Raw genomic sequence first — 17,944 nt, 5'->3', positions numbered from 1 at the left:
CTTGTGCGTCCACTGCGGTTCTCCTCCTGCGAGTCCAAAGAGGGCGTCTCTGAATCAGTGAGGATCTCTTTGGTGAAGTTGGAGGGAAACATTCCAGTCTTCCCATTAAGAACTCCCTCCCACCAGCCCTCCTCTACCTGAACATACACAGTTACACAACATGGACAACATGCACACATTTATACACTCAGATATACATAGATTTACTCCTTTAAATATAATTAGTGGAAAAAAACAATGTTCTTTACAAACAATAAAGCCTAAAAAAAGCTTTTTCAGAAATATAGGGCAGCGTTGTGGTGATCACCAAAGAATAAATAACTAATATATAAAGAAAACATGAGAATTTCAACATCTTAATTATTCAAAAGAACATAAATATATAAATGTACACGTTTAAAAGTAAAATTTAAATATTTTTTAAAAATACATACTATTTAAACATTTTATTTTATCAAATTTTTCTTTCTTGTTACACATTTGATGAAATAAAACTTCAGTTACTTGTATTTTCTTCCCGCATTTCATTTTTTAACATGGCAATTTAAAAATTTGACTTTACTTGAGTAGATATATTTTGCTAAATTTTCTTACTCTTTTTCAAAAGGGACGGGGACACACACACGATTTCTTTCTTTCAGTTTTTAAACCGTGAAGAAATGGCTACCAAGTACTCATAAATGTCTAATTCAGGGTGGAAGCCTGGAGTTTTCCTTGGTGTCTTATGGCAAATGTTTGGCTACAGCATAAAAAGGTTGCCAGTCCGTTGCCGCACTCATTACCCATTATTATAACTGGGAAGCTCATTCTTCTGAGAAAGCCCGAAAGCTCCAGAACTGCTATGTGGACCTTAATGTGAGATTGTCGTCTATAACCTAAAATGTTATTTTTATGCTATTTTGCATCCTTTTTTCTGGTTTTACATTGTAGGCTCATGATGTAGTTCTCACCTCTGCTATGATCTCAATCACATCTCCTATTTTCAGCTCCAGCTCATCTTCGTGTTGAGGAACGTAGCTAAACGCAGCCTTACATCTTCGTTTACGGATCTGCTCTCCTGCACAGCACACATACACACAGCCACCACAACCACATAAACAGAAAGAGAACATACACACACAGTTTATATGTAGACATATCTAAGACTTACATGTAACATAATGAGCTCACACGCTTATCTGTAATCAGTGCTTTACAGAGACTAAGCAGGTGTTACAGACTGATTAAAAGCCATCATGGCTGAAGCCTTTGATGGCGACCTTTGACCTTTTAGCTAGAGGGCAGCTTAACCATTACTGACACCAAGCACTTCATACTGGCCTTGCAGTTGTTTGTCTTACACTCATTACCCTGCTCATTACTCTTGACTCATCCTACAGCAGCTGGGGCATTAAGACATGACCCTGCGCCTTCTCTTTTGTCCACAAGGTGTCAGTCTTCTTCACCTTATATTTCGATGTGTAGCATATGTAGTATTTACAGAGGCTGGTTCAATAGATAGTGATTATAAAGAAGAGATGTGGAATCCAAGCAAAACAAGAGGAGCATATTAATCGAATGTGTACAACCATGTATTAAACTTAATACTGGTTCTTGGAGTAACGCCAATTGTTAACCTGAAAAAAAAAATGTTTAAAAGCTGCTATTTGTATCACACTCCTCCTTAATAGGACGAAAACACCCAGACTGAAATTGTATGGTCGTGCTGTGTATGCAATTATGTTTATGCTTCACATCTTCTTCTTCTCCTTCCCTCATTGTCTTGTTGCAGTTGTTTGGCAACTTTTTAAGATCTTTTATATCTCTTTGTCTCTACTTTGTCATTTTTAAGCTGTTTTGACTCAGCGTGAGTTTGAGATTCTTTTTTTGCTCATACTGTTTTCTTGTGGTCATTTCTTACAATAGCGTCCTTTAGTTTTTGGTTATCACCATTATCACTGTGGTTTTTGTGTGATGCTTACTCTTACTTCCCGTCTTATTTTCAACAATTATATAATTCTTTAAAATAGGACGGGAAGTAAGAGTATCCCTGTGTATCCCTGCTGTCTTACTTCCCCTCTTTGTTATTTTCTTACACTCAGTATTGCCAGCTTCACTCTCATTAGCTTCACCTGTGTTCACTTAGTTTTCTGTATTTACAGCCCTCCTGATCTCCTTGTTGTTTGTTAGTTTGTTGAGTTTATCCACCACCTTCCTTGCCTGTCTGTGTGTCCTCTGTCAGTTTTCTTGTGCCTGGACAAATTGCCTGAATTTGGATTTTTTTCCCTGACACCTGGCCTTGTTTGGAATTCTGTTTGGATAATCCTGCTTGTGCACACCAGCGCCTTTTGTTCATTCGTTCATGTAATTCTGTCAAAACGTTTACCTGCCTCCCTTTATCCTGCATCTTTTGGCTCTATCTTATGAATGGAACTCCAGAGCATAACAATTTCTGAATGCATGTTTTAATTTTCCTTTGCCATAAATTTGCTCCTTTAGTCTAATTTGCAAGTCACTAAAAATTTAATTGATTGCCAAACAAAGTAATCCATCCATGACACTAATAGGCTAATTACCTATCCAGTGACTCCAATATAGATGCACACATACTACCCTGGAGCATATAGTGACTGTCTAGTATGTGTATACATGCTCAGCAGTGCTTGACCCAAATCTTTCCTCACATTAACAGGATCTATATTTAGGCCTGAAGCCTTAAAGCTACTGAATGACCACAGTGTATGAATGTAGGAGACAGAGCCGAGTACCTTTCCTGCCTGGTCGTACGGTGGAGTCCAGCACGGGGCTAGCACTGCCGTTGGCGAGGTCAGGTCTGATTGTGCTTGCCTGTCCTCCATCCCTCTTCCCCTCCTTCTTTATCTCCTATAGAGAGAGGAGCACAGGTTAGAGAAATGTAGGTTACAGAGACATATACAATAAAAATAAGACCAGCCAGGATTTAATAAATGACAGTATTAAAGCATCTTTGTCTAAATGCCAGCTTTAAAAAAAAACATAATTACAGATTTTAACAGCCAAAAAAGAAAAAGCAATCCCATTTGTCAACAATAATTTTGCTTAATATGATGCAACCTAGTCTGGCTCAAGTAAAAACGCTTGTGATTCAGTGTAAATATCAAATTTATTATAGCTTTGTGTTTTTACGTATTCCAGACTGTCGCTTCACTCAAACGGAAAGACAAACAGCTTAAACAGACCGTGATGTCATGTACAGTCACTTGGGCATTTGCTAGGGATAAATTATGGGATGAAACATCGTCACGAGACATGATTTACCGCTGTGGTGCTCAACAGAAAAATGTGCTTGAATTATATTAGATTTTTGAACAAGTCTTAAAGTTTGGAAACAAAAAATACTGAACAAAAACACTCTTTCTTTTTTTTTTTACACACAACTTGTAGATGTTTCATGGTTTCTAGTTGCTAAGTTGTATTTATTGTTTATTGTTGACTTTCATTTGTTCACTAGTATTCTATGCGTTCACTGCCTCAGTCCTCCCCCCTCTTAAGTTCATTCACGTCTCTTCATTTCCTGGTTTTAGCTGTTATCTATTTCCTGGTTTACTTTAGTAGTTATTTGTCACTCGCCTCTTGCATTTAGTTTTACTTCCTCCTCTGTCCTGTTGCCCAAATTAGGTTCAGCTGCATACCGTTACTCTCCTGCACTCAAACCCTTGTGGATAAAGTGCTCTCTTCCCTTCAGTCTTTCTCACAGTGGCTGTGAATCCTCCCTGTGTGTCTCCCCATGTTTCCTCAGTGCTCTCTGGGATTTAATAAGTTGCCTTTTGGATATCTGTCTCTTTGCTTATGGACTTATGGCAACTGCTTACGGACACCTTGCCTTTTGTTAAATCTATCCACCTTCAGTGTATGCATTTTGGGTGCTATATCCTGCAATTTGTGGTACAAGGTTTGCAACTCTTCACTATTCTGCTTTGAACATTGAATGGTTAACGTAATGTACTGACAGATGCAGTGTCACAAGAAACTGGAATCTGCCTAAGTAAATAAAAGCCATTTAAATATAATACTATGACGCTTTTTCACTTTTTGCCTGTCACGTAGATGGCTCCATAGGCTGACACATTGAAATATTACCAGTTTCATACTAAGGTGAAGGAGACATCTTTCTTACTGTGGTAGCATCAAGAAGGGCAGACGGGCTTAAAGTTTGCCAGATCGAATATGTGGTGCGACCTGGTGACCCTGACTGTGTACCTGCACTTGCGCAGACACAAACAGAACACTACCCCCCCTCTTTCCCTGTGACTTTCACTCTCATAACAAATCACAAGACAGCACGCAAAACTAATCAGATAAGCCGAAGAGAGGCGAGCAGACCAATACGCCGACTGACAAAAAAATCAAGGAGACAAGGAGACGGCAAACGGGGAGATGCAGTAACCACAGCGATCCTGGGAAACTAGACGCAATGGTTCACATCTCCCCACCACATTCATCATGACACTGTTTCATAAGCTTTGGCCTGTGGCGAACGCAGCTCAGCGAAGCAGACGGGCCCGGGTACACTGACTCAGTCCAACCTCTCAGACACAATCTGGGTGTGCGTTGCCTGGTTTGGCGTGAAAGCCTTAATGAGCCTCTGAGATCCAAAAATATCAACATGAGAAGATGTTTCCTCGACAACAGCTGAAGCTTATCTGAGGCAAAAAAAGAGACATTTTTGAAATGAAATAGGATGGGGACTGAAAATGGTGGTGAAGATTTCTGTCTTGGTTTTCCAACTATAAAACACTATCTAGCACTCAGCAGAGAAAAGACTCTGGATCCCCATTGCTTAGAGGCCAATTAAAAAGTGGCGTGCGGCTTGTGTGCTTCTCTTTAAACAGGAAGTGGCTAATTAAAAAGTGAAGTACTGAACAAAAACTGTTCTCCAGACAGCAAAAGTTAAATATATATATGCACTTATATTTATAGGAACTCAAGGTGTATAAAGTTTTTTTCCATATCAAATATTCACAAAAATTTAAATTTTTCATGCCTGTAACTTTAATAACTTTTAGTTATTAAACTGAACCTCTTCACTGTGTGCTATTTTGAATTCTTGATTATCAACTAATATCACGTCCTTCTGTGTTGTACAAACCATCCAAGGAGTTTGTGCTTCAGTGAGGCACCCCTGTAGTTTGAGTACAGTTCAGCTGATACGTTAGCACAGCCATCTTTCATCTACGTAACTTTAAAGCTTCAAAATGTCAAGTCCAAAACTAGTGGGTAGCATCATGGTGGCTAGATCCATCTTTTATACTGTCTATGGTAAGTGCACTGTCAGCTCAACATATTCCTTGAACGTCCATCGACTTGTTTCATATTATCCTTTTATAAATAAGACATTCAACTCAGGAGCAGCTGTTAAACCTCAGACTTCCTGCTCTGCTGTCTGTTTCTTATTCAGCTGAACTACAGAGCGAGCACAGCTTTATAATAATGCCCTCCGATGGCAGAGAAGAAATGTTCAAAGACATCTTAAATATTTTCTTTCCCTGTGTTTCTTAAATCTTTCTTTCATTTTGCTTTTTCACTTAACTTATCTTTTGTACTTTCTCTTTTCCTAAGCACTTGCAAATGTTCTTCGTGGTACAATACACAACCAATGCACATGTTACAGCATTAGAGTGGTTATTTTTTTTCCCATTTGTCATAGATCATAGTCAAAACAAAACACTAAAACACACAAGTGTCTTAAACCTGCTTTCTGAAAACCACCAGGTGACGATGGGAAAACGCCTTTTTGTTTTGACCTCTGTAAACACTTTCCTGCTGAATTTACAGTCTCGATCACTCATTTTTGGCCATAAATGGATGTGGAATAATTATTGTCATTAAAAATTCTCCTTGGCTAAAAGCAAGTTCGTATGTGGTCTCACAGCATCCCTCACTTTTTTGGGGAAATGAAAACACTAATCAAAAAGGGACTTCTAAAACCAATCACTGACATCACACTACCTCCATCCATCTTTTACTGTATATGTAATTTAATCATGTGACTACCAACATGTGATACAAGATGTCTCCACTAAGTGCATTATTGTCTGGTGACAAGCAGAAGTGTTTTGTTTTTCCCCAAGTTTCCCCAAGTGCTTGCAAAGGGGGTTATTTGACTATTGTGGGGTTTTCTCTGTATTATTGTTGGGTCTTTACCTTATAATATAAAGTGCCTTGAGGTGGCTGCTGTTGTGATTTTAGTACTATATAAGTAAAAGTGAACTGAATATAGTGCTTTAAACATTTAACCCTTTTGTGATACAATAAATATGGAAAAATGTAGTTCTGAACTTATTTCAGCCCTGCGCTTGCCTTGTTTTTTGATGCCCATCTCAGGGTATTGAATTTTCTGTTAAGTTCAACAGCAAACAAATGAGACAGCAGTTCCATGTAGATAAAATATAAATGGATAGATGGAATTATTGTAGTGGTTTATAGTAAACAGTAAAAGATGAATGTAACACCAGTCCGTGTATATGGAGAAGACATAGTGTGGCTGTCTTCTAATGACAATTTAATGACCAAATTACTTGTTAATCAATCATCGATAGATCAATATTTCTTGGTCTGTCCGCCTGAACCTTTTCATCAACATCAGTTTTTGCTGTCATACTCCAACCAAATTTGACCTTGGAGATAACGCTGTGGTTTCCTGGGTAAATTCTTATCAGAGCTTAATTTGGATAATCTATGCAATATAAAAATAAGAAAAAGTTTCCTCATTGCACAAGAGCCATAGAAACTGAATGAAATGGCAGCAGTTAAAATCATTTGACTTTATCATAACGGAGAAAGCACCGTGTTATTTATATGCAATGATATTCTATCGTAGATTCAGTTGTTAACATTGCATAATTTGTCAAATCACTCAGCTTAGCCCTGCAAATGGAGCTTTAATTCCATGTGAAGTAGATGTATTTGGATAGAAACAGAAAAGTAGAATTCCTGGCTTCATCAGCTGTGATCATTCAGTCATGATCACACCTAGCCTAACGTCAGCCACTGAGCTAGCAAACCTAGTTAGCAACAACGTTTGAAGTGAAATAAGAGAGTTATGGTGGCTCACTACCAAATTAAAGACACTGGAATAAAAAAAAGTTTGTCACAGCCAACACATTGCCATTTGTTAAGTAGGCTAATGCAGTGTTAATGTAGACCCACTTAAAAAGATATTGATTCTGCGGGCAGGCGCTGCAGCCTCCTCCTCTGATTTTAAAGATTATGTGTCCTGCAGGGAAAAAAACCCTCACGCATATTCATTCAGAAACATGCGTACACAGACACGAGTGCCCATAGACTGACTGGTGAAAATAAAACACTTAGGCTGGAGACACTGCATAAGCCAACCTACGCAAAAACCCACAGCAGGCATTCTTTAGCCTACAGCTTCTATTTGGTATATATGTGAAAGGAGAGAGAGCAGCTTCTAGCAGCTACTAGCAGCTTCATGAAATGCTATAAAGGGATTAAACAAAAATAGAAAATGTCTTTTTTTTTAAATTCAGGGTCATTGTTTAGATAATCATTATGTTTGGAGATGGAAATCCTGGAAAAAGCTAACTCTCCTGTTTGTCTTTTTTTATGACTCCATTCATGCGCGACTGCAATTTTGTCCTGGGGGATATGGAGGTAACCCAGAGAAAAAGGAAATCCATCTGAAAAGAGGAAGAGAGCGTGATTCATCATATCTGAACAGGAAACACCTGCACAATGTACACTACTGTGTTTGCGTGTGTTAGTTGGTAATGTTTAAAAGCCTTACGGCAGCTATGTGTTTTACCCTGAAGTGCTTGAATGCTCAACACTGCTGTGTGTGTCCCCTGTCACCAGACCTCTGACCTTTTCTCTTCACAGATAATACAAAACAATGCACTGAAGCACCCGCTGCTTAGTGGGTGTTCAGAACAGTCTGATGTACAGAGGAGGGAGGAATGGGGAAACAGAGCTAGTGCTTGTAAAATTATTGTGAAATGAGAAGCAGAAGAGTGGTGCAAAATTATATTTTCCCTTGCTTTATACACTCTGTCCTTATTTCACAACTCTGTCCAGGGGTCAGAATGAAATAGTCACTTCAGAAATATCTGAAACCCCCTTAAGCTTAAGAACACTTTATTGTGCTAAGGATAAAAGTCAAGCGCCTACAATTAGTCCAAAAATGCAGCAGCACGCCTCTTAACCGGCACTAGAAGGCATGAGCACGTCACCCCTATCCTCGCTAACTTACACTGGCTGTCCGTCAAATATCGCATTGATTTCAAAATCCTTCTGCTCACTTTTAAAATTCTAAATAACCTGGCCCCTAGCTACCTAACTGATCTCCTTGATCTGTACAACACAAAGAGAGCACTAAAATCCTCCAGCCAGCTGCTCCTAATGCAACCAAGGTCTTGTTTAAAAACCAGAGGTGACTATGCTTTTGCCATTGCCGCTCCTAGACTCTGGAATAATCACACAGTTGATATCCGTACATCGGAATCAAATCTATCGTTCAAATCACGCTTAAAAACACACCTGTTCAACTTAGCTTTTGAAGCAAAGAAGTTTGACTTTCATTCGGCCTGCACTACACCATGTAAGGTAATTTTAATTGTAACTGTACTATTTGTTCCTTGTTCTGCCCCCATTGCGGTTTTATTGTGAAGCACTTTGATGTACGCTAGTCTTTTAAATGTGCTATAGAAATAAATTTTGACTTGACTTGAAGCATGCCACCTTAGCTGTTGGACAGATGGCCTCACATTTGACTATATAGAAGATAAAGAAGAGTTCATGGTCGACTCAATGACTGGAGGGTTTGCATATCCTGTACCCATCCACCACTGTGCTTGACAGCTGGTCAAACACACTGAACATTAATCTGACCCCAAGGTCTGACCTTCGGGTGACACTTCTGCGATGTTCACCCCTGGTAGCATTGTGTTAACACACACTTGAGTTCTCCATAGGTGGTCACCTAGTTGATGATCACTTATTCAAATGCATTTGAACAGCAGCACATGGCTTTTAATTCCTATCGAAGCAATAAGGATGTTCTTAGTGTTTCACAGGACGGTATTTTCATGGTTTTTTGTAACTAAGCAGTAGAGTAATTAGTAATCATGTCATACAATGCTTAAACACATGCAACGTTCATTTTATTAATAAAAGTCTGGGCGTTAATGTCTTCTCTGTCTAAAGTAAATGCTGGAAAGACAAACATTCACTTTCACTCCCAAAGCCTTTCATGTCAGATCAGAGCATGTGATACTGATTTTCAATATGTGCCTGTCCAATGAACAGAGGTCACACGGCTACAGCATTTCCCATAAACAGGATGTCCTCCACCTCTGCTAAGAGTCTGTGAGGATGTTGATGATGAGGATATCAACGACTTGTTTTCTTGGAGGGAAAAGGCTGCAGCAAAAAGAAGATAAATCTAAAAAGAAAATGCAACTGAGTCATTATTATTAATATCATCTAAAGAATTCAACTTCATTAACAAGTTTCAGAATATAGAGTGTGTTAGCCTGAGCCGAGCCAGACAAAAACATCCAAAGCTGAAAAACGCAAAAATCAGGATTACAGTGAGTTATCTTTCCCGGTTGTTGTCAGCCGCAATGACGCGTGCATACAATTACTTCCTGTCACCGCTCTTAAACCTGTGTGTCCACATCCTCCACTTCCTTACACACAGATCTTCACATACACACACATTCCTCCACATGGCAAAGCTTAGAGTCACTTATTCCCATAACTGCAGTCTTGTGACAGACCAGTTTGGTATTACTGGATTACTCACAGCCTCACTCTGTCACACTCTCTCAAACACACACACAACATCCACGCGAAGCCTCTGGAGGCCCATTGTCCGGCTCTCTGACAGTGAATGCGAGCGCTGACGTTCAGTCAGCACAAATGAAGCCTGACTGCACAGAGAACAGCCTGACAATAGATGCACTTCTTTGCTGAGTCCTGTTACCCTTGGTTTGTAGCACTTTTCTACTTCCTCTCATGAGACTGTGAGCAAGGTACTTCCTTCTTATTGTCACCACACACTGACTATTTTACACACCAGAAACTTTTTGTGAGAATTTCCTCATTCCTGAATCATATACCTACAACTGTGTTTGATCTATTCCGATCACCGAGCCAACAAACTCAAAGTAGAAGACCTCGGAGCAGAAGCTGGCTCGCAGGCACATTTTCCACCACAGAAAAAGCAGATGACGCTAGTCTTTTAAAAGTTTTCTGACAAATATTTGTTGTTCCAGACAGTGAGAATGTCCAAAGCAATATCTTCAGCTGCCTCGTTTCATCCGAGCAGTGGTTGCAAAACAGAAAGATTTACCATCATAAATGAAAACCTGACATTCACATTTTTGAGATACTTGAATTTATTTGATTTGTTGCGCCAGGGGAACTTTGTGATCGCCAATAAACTTTCTCACTTTCAACCTGGTGAGGTCTGAAGATATTTGTAACCGTGAAACCTGACCTCTGTGGCCACGCTACACTGAATCATACGCATAGCTTGCCATTTTGCTTTCAACTACCCTCTCAGACCCCATTGTGGTTGTTGGGTAGACCTGGAAGCTCTGCTGCTAGTGGCTGAGCTGTGTCTAACATATCAGCTGCCTGTCATCAATCAGACAATAAGAGAACAGAATAACATCAGTAACTTTTTAAACTATTTTTAAATAACTTTTACAATAAAAGTCTAATTCATTCGTTAACTAATCATTTTAACTCCCAATAACAGTAAACAACTAAACAGTTTTACTGTTACTTTGTTTTAAATGGGTGATTGTGGCTCAAGAGTGGCAGTTCGTCTTGTAATCGGAAGGTTGCCGGTTCAAGCCCCGGCTCGGACAGTCTCGGTCATTGTGTCCTTGGGCAAGACACTTCACCCGTTGCCTACTGGTGGTGGTCAGAGGGCCCGGTGGTGCCAGTGTCTGGCAGCCTCGCCTCTGTCAGTGCGCCCCAGGGTGGCTGTGGCTACAATGTAGCTTACCATCACCAGTGTGTGAATGGGTGAATGACTGAACGTGTAAAGCGCTTTGGGGCCCTTAGGGACCAAGTAAAGCTCTATACAAATACAGGCCATTTACCATTTAAATCCATTTCTCAGTACATCACTTCAATCCCCAACTCCAGTTAATTAGTTTTAATCAATGGGGGGAGATTGGTAATTGTAAACCAAACACAAAGAAACTCTCTTTAAATTTACTATTACCAGAAAACACTGCATGCACAACATTGTTATCACTGCCACCATGCTACGACTGACTGAAGAAGACTAAAGTGTGTTGGATGCTGGCATGATTGCCCATCAGAGCACATTCCCAGACCCAAACATTCCTACACTGCCTACACACACACTGCCAGAGTAGCACAGTCATTCCCTGGCCAGAATTTAATCCTAATATGCCTCCTACTGAATACACCTGGGACATGCTGGTTCATCTGAGGCAGTAACAACTAATGACCACTGCACATCTGCAAGCTGGAGGGATTCAAGGAATGGAGAGAATTTCCTAACAACAGATCCGGATTTGTGCAATCCAAGCGGAGAAGCCAGAGGAGGCCATATATCATCGTGAACATCTTGAGAGAAATCCTACAAACCAGAGTGGATGATGACTTTTAGGCCATTCAAATTTCTCCAAACACTGAGTGAAGCCAACGCTTATTGAGGCTACTTGAGCTCAGAGGCAAATATCACAAGACTGAAATGTGTGTTTGTAAACACCTGAATGGAAGTGAATATATTAGATGAAGATGAATGAAGAAATGATATAGATTCAAAGTGTCAGCTGCAAGAGATCTTGATTTATGTTACTTTATTACTTCCTCTGCTTTTCTGATTGCATTGTCTGTTGCAGATAACAACGCAATCTGTGAAGTAACACTTTGGGATTACAGAACAGTTGCAAAAGTTTACTGGTTTAATCCAAACAACAGACACTCCCTGCATGCTATTTTTTGACATTCAGTCTGGGGATGAATTACATTTATTTCACTGCTTCCGCTTCAGTGGTGAGAATGAGTGTTAGCTGAATGGTTTGATGGTGAGCATGAAAAATGATGTGACTCATACGCTAAGCAGATCTGCACTCCACCGCCATCCCGAAAATCCTTTGTTGAGACATTTTCTGCTGGCTTTCCTGTTCATTTGTCATCACTCAGTATTTTGTATGTGAAACCAATATTATCGTTTTCTAAATATAAGGTAGAAGCAAATTCTAACCACACGCTCCATCTTATTTCTTAGCTTGACCTAACCTTATGTCTAATTTTAGATTACTTCACTTTACAAAGAGTATAATGTTGCAGAAATGTCGAGTGTGTGTTCAGCTGCCCAAAAATAGCAACACAAACAAACACCCAAAACCCGCCACAGCTACATGTCTGCTCCGCTGCTATTGGTAGAGGGTCTCATGTGGGTTTCCAAAGTCTTTCAGGATGAGGGAAGAAGACATCTAGGTGGCGGGGACTGTTTGCAGTTACTCACCCTGACAAAGTTATCGGGGAACAGCCCCCTGCGTCCACCCAGCTCGCCCTCCCACCATCCTCCTTCATCTCGCCGTATGTTCACGATGATGTCACCCGCCGTCAGGCTCAACTCATCGTCCTGCTGAGCCTCATAATCAAACTCCACCACGGCTTCCACTGTGTGCAGAGGGCAAAAGAGAGAGTTGAAGATCAAATCACACTGCAGAGACACCACACTGTTCTATAATTTGTCTCTGCTCCAGTCATTTCGATGATTATCAAGGTTTTCTTTATTAATTGAAAGTGAAAGCAGAACACAAATCTTTGAATTTGACTCCAAAACACTTGTTCATTCCCTGGGAGGGGAAAAAAGGGACTCGCCAATTAAAGGTGTCCTGTAGCATTTAGTTGTTAACAAACCAAAGTGTGTGTGTGTGTGTGCTTCTGAAACACCGAATGCAAATCGAGCTGCTTTTGCATTTTAAAAACCTGCATTGTTTATCCCCTTTATCATCCTTTCCTTTGCCAGTCGCTGCTTTTCTGCCGACACAAACTGTTTGTGCGGGCCACCTGTCCTCGCCACAAATACCTCACAAACAAACAAAATTTATTCAGGAAATGTCGAACACATCTGTCACTATCTTCTCACTGTCAGGAACATAAAAGCCGGAATAAAAAATATAAAGCGCTCTCACTCACACATTGCATGTACGTGGCTTACCACATAGCGACACCACAAACTGAAAACGCAGCAGTATTTCTCGGTAAATACATTTTACAGAAAGTGCAGAAAACGTTGCATATTCAGTTTTTACATATGCTGAAATAGCTTTTCGCAAATACGCCACATTTAAGCATTTTAAATTACACTTTTGGCTAATTTTAACCTATCTGGACGTAGCTTTCCACTCTCCTTCTTTGGATAGGTCTTGGACAGGAATTGGATAGAAAGAGTGATTTTACACATAGAAATTACTATAAGAGACAGCTTGTGGCCTAAAACAATGTTGAAACAGTAAAAATCAGTGGCCACTATAACCAAAAATCACTGGTCTGCACATGAGAAGCTAAGACGAATGGAAACCAAGATGCAAACATGAAAAACATCTTACAAGACAACAGTTTGGTGTTTTGCTTCACAAGATCTTGTTAAATCTCCTAAATAAAATAATTTCAAATCACGATATCTTGTTTCCTGCGACTCCTTCAGCACGCATACACCAGAAGGAGAGCAATCTACAGCTTCACACTCACAAACAAACCCCCACACAGATGAATATGTAGCCTGATTAGGTCTAGTGCCCCAAAATAGATATCCCCATTGCAATCAGGACACTGGCTGTTCAAGGCAGCTAATATCTGTTTTTATGTCTATACTCACTAAATGTTTAAAATGAGTCATGTAAAAATGACCGAAAGCTGAGACTACTTATTTCCCAAAAGAAGTGGAGAGTAAAAAGTCAGCATGACCCATCCAGCCACAATAGCCAAAAGTGAGGCGAAAAAAAAACACGCACACACTTTAAGTTAGTGTTCTTCGCTTTTTTTAGACCTTTACTTTGGCTTGCAAGTTCTTCCTTGTGGGTATAAAAATGGTCAAAAAGTTCCCGCACAGTTCTGCTCGGTGTCCTGTAAACACTTCAGATGAACCCTCCTGCAGATGACTCAAAAGTAACTCGAAGACAGTAATTATTCCCTTTGAGTCAGTGGGGGTGTTTTAATTTGAGCAAGAGGGAAGTGGAGAAAAAAAATTCCTGCAGCCTCTAACAAAATTGTGTCCTACCAAACCTCTTGTGCTAATTGGACAAAATCTAAAAGTAAGTAAGTAAAACTTCCCTATATGGCACAGCAAAAAATCAAACAGTGCTTCACAATAAAACACAAAAATTTAAAATATAACATATCAAAACAATGTAAAGCAACGGCATATAAGATAAAATAAACACGAAACCTAAGATCCTTCAGATTTTAAGATCGGAGCTTCCTGTCAGCTTTAGAGTTCCTTTTAAACCTACTGCTTTAACCTTTAAAGCTTTGAATGGTGAGGACCTCAGTATATCTCAGAGCTTTTATTGGTCTACTCTTCCAGCTGATCCCTTTAGTCTTCGGAGCAGAGGTTACTGCTGGTGCATCGTACTCATTTTAAAACAAACACAGAGATTGGGCCTTTGGGGCCGTAGCTCCAAACTGTACTACAAATTATTCTCATCTCTTTGTTTCATTGATTCAGATAAGTTATTAAAAGCTGATTTTAAAAAATTATTGGTTTTATTGTTTGTTTTTTTCTCTTGGTGTCCATCAAAAGTGCTTTACAAGTAAGCTTTACTTTACTCACTTAATGTGCTAATTAGACAAAAACTATATAAACTATATATTACCCAGTTCTGGAAACTAATATGTATCACAGCTGTTTGGTCCACTGTCCACCTTACACAGTTTCCAAAGGTAAAGTTGATACAACACAGGAAGTTCTACCACTCAACAGATTTAAACATGACTGAATCTTATAAGCTACATAACCTTGATGACTCGTATACTTCAGTGCCATACTGTTACATCCTTGTAATGTATATCCACTGAAGGGTTTTGTTTGAGGTTTTTGAGGCTTTTTGTTCTCACCACCCCATTAAAGAAATCTTGAAAAAAAAAACACGCCTGTGCTGTGCACTGACAGGAAGCACTCAGATGTCAAGATATAAATAAGTCGAAATGCACGGCATACTGATGACTGTAATATGGCAAAATATCTTTTACCCAATTCTCTGAGATCGTTAACTTTGAAACAGTAACATAAAAACATATAACACACACATTATGTTAGTTTCCTCAAAGCATCTAACACACTACCTCACACTTTCACACACTCAGAAGCATCTTGTGACTGCCTGTGCAGCTGTTAATACTTGTAAAAAATGCACTTATGTGTCATATCACATTTTGCTTATTAAGGCCAGCTCTCTACACACACTTACCCACACACGCACCGGCTGCTGAGGCCTAAACCGTGTAGGCAGCAAACTGAGGGGATGCAATAGGGGAGTTTCAGGGGTTCGGTAACCATGGGAACAAGAGTATAAGGGGGTTGCTATGACTCAGAAGGACTGCACCCCCCCAACACCCTCTTTCACACACACACACACACACATATATATATATATATAGCATTAAATGCATAAAAGGTTTACACCAGACCAACTAAGACACTTCTTTTGCCGAGTGGAAGGTCAGGGTGTGACTGAGAGGAAGGAGGAAGGCATCCACGAGACACAACAGACGACTGTAGTCCAAGTTGGTCTGCTGCTCAGATGGGGGGATATGATTCTGGCTTGAGGTAGCTCTACAGATTAGTCGCAGCTGAGACAGCGACGTGGACGTGTTTTTCTTTTACTAATCTCAGCTGTAATGTTTGTGGGGAAGTGGCAGGTTGTTCAGTAAGGAGAAGTGCGCTCTGTGAGTTGATAGCTCATGGCAGTTGTCTTGCAAACTGCATTACAGTAGAACTGAGTGGCAGAACAGGGCAAGGCACTGCAGTACACCCACCAAGCCCCGCTGAAGAGGGCGACAGCTTGTGGCTCTGCACATCACCGAGTGCAAAGATGGGTGCAAGTTAAAAGTGACACAACGTTAACGCCAAATGGGCTCCGAGGAAGAGCCGTCACATGTGAAGCTATGCAGAAAGAGCAGAGTCCTCCAGTGGAGATATGAGCTTACAAAGCAAACAGCCTGGATTGATTATCTGTGGCACACAGAAAACTGCACGACAGCAGCTGAGGTGCAAAGGAGATCACTCAGTCCCGCGTACAGGGCTTAACTCAGTTAAGTCCAATTCAGGCAGCTGTATACCTGCACACTGACATCCCTGCGTACACACAGAGCTAGAGGAAGTTATCTGCTGGGATTTGAGTCCCCACCGTGTTGAAAGGGAAACAACTTTAACTTGATAAAATTAAATACGTACGCATATTATTGAAGGGTGGAAACACTCCATAATTGAGCAATCTGAGGGCGACATTTGGAATAACAAAAAAAATCTGAATGTAATGCAGTACAAAAAAGCCTTGATGTAGCAGCAAAGGAAGCAGATTCAAGTTCAAGATTTCCTTAATGATCTTTACACAAAGATAGATTGTATAAGACACTTTTGATTTGCTACACACAGATGAAAATAAAGATAACTGAATTATTAATTAAGTTGTTTTAAAAAAAAAAGACTATTTCCGTATTGAAGTGTGGGAGGTGAATTCAGCAGTCTCAAAGCACGGGGATAGAAACCGCTCCGAAGTCTGGTGTTTCGGCAGCGGATACTTGTGTTTCACTTGCCAGATGGCGGCAGGGTAAACAGGCTGTGGCTGTGGATGTGGCGGGTTTTGTCTTCGGCTCCCTTTGTCTTGTTTATACAAAAGCTGAGTGCTTAACGATACATTAATTATCCCACTCCTCACTCCTTAAACATTATCCATTTATAATCCCCCTCTTCTGTGTGTTTGTGTGTGTGGTTTGCCTTCTTTCCTTCTTTTTTTACTACAGGTCTTTGTGTGGTTGTGTCTTGATTACGGTCCACTGTTACGGCCTACCTCGTGATCCCATGTTCGGCTCTTGTCTTTTATTTTTTTAGCACATAAAAAAGAAAGGGGGAAGAAGATATTTTTCTCACGTACACAAACTTACACACACACACACACACACACACACACACACACACACACACACACACACACACACACACATACCAATCAGAGAGAAGTGCCTTACCCACCATCCTTTTACTCCCTTTTTCTGTCTTTTATTTCATCTTTTTTTATCTTTGGCTATGCCTTTTTGTTTTGTTCATACAATTTCACCATTTTTCTTGCATATGCAAGCAAAATGGTGAAATTGTTTGTTGTTTTGTTGAGGAACTTCAGGGTCTGAACTAGCTTAAGTCCTGATCACCAATTAGCCCAGTCGGAACTTGCAGACGTTATCCTGAACTGGGCCTGTTGACGGACTCGGACAGGAAACAGTGAAAAAGGAAAGAGAGATGAGGTAAGAAGGCGTAATAGGGAAATTCACTAAATTAAATATATTGTTCCAGTTGTCACTCACAGTCTAATAATGTTTATTCCTTATTATTGTGCAAACTCTATTAAGAAACCCATCAAAAAACCACACTGCTACTCTGGATCACACAGTCCTTCAGTACCACAAACACATTCTTTATGCACCGCCCTCTGTGCTAAATCCGTGGCACTAAAAGGACCCAGCAAAGCTACTGTTTATTCCCATTAGAGTAACACATCATTGGTTTGGGTATTTAGATATGTAAACACCAAAACACCAAAACCAAAAGAATACAGGCAGCTGCAGGGGGTATTTTAGTTAAAGAGCCCATTAGGAGTCGCCTTGTTTGACCTCTGGATGGCATGCTGAGATGTGAGGAGGATTGAGATAGCAAGGACATGTTTCAAATGTCGGCAATGACTTGTAA

General features: G+C 40.1%; 1 protein-coding gene across 2 annotated transcripts in view; it reads right to left on the bottom strand.

The window, feature by feature from the left end:
* Positions 1 to 17,944, bottom strand: part of sh3kbp1 (SH3-domain kinase binding protein 1) — a 46,500-nt gene that overhangs the window by 23,322 nt on the left and 5,234 nt on the right. For both annotated transcript variants that reach the window (XM_085419123.1, XM_085419122.1), the window contains exons 2-5: positions 12,497 to 12,654; positions 2,748 to 2,862; positions 951 to 1,057; positions 2 to 137 (exon numbers count right to left, since the gene is read on the bottom strand). In XM_085419123.1, the coding sequence (XP_085275249.1) occupies positions 2 to 137; positions 951 to 1,057; positions 2,748 to 2,862; positions 12,497 to 12,654 (516 nt within the window). The remainder of the gene's footprint in view (position 1; positions 138 to 950; positions 1,058 to 2,747; positions 2,863 to 12,496; positions 12,655 to 17,944) is intronic.

The sequence above is a fragment of the Rhamphochromis longiceps genome, linkage group LG9 (genome assembly GCF_057381845.1).
Source record: "Rhamphochromis longiceps isolate RC_006_pf linkage group LG9, R_longiceps_female_GT1.1, whole genome shotgun sequence".
NCBI classification, from domain to species: Eukaryota; Metazoa; Chordata; class Actinopteri; order Cichliformes; family Cichlidae; genus Rhamphochromis; species Rhamphochromis longiceps.
Note: the sequence above shows the minus strand (reverse complement) of the source record. Positions and strands in the feature narration are given on the sequence as shown.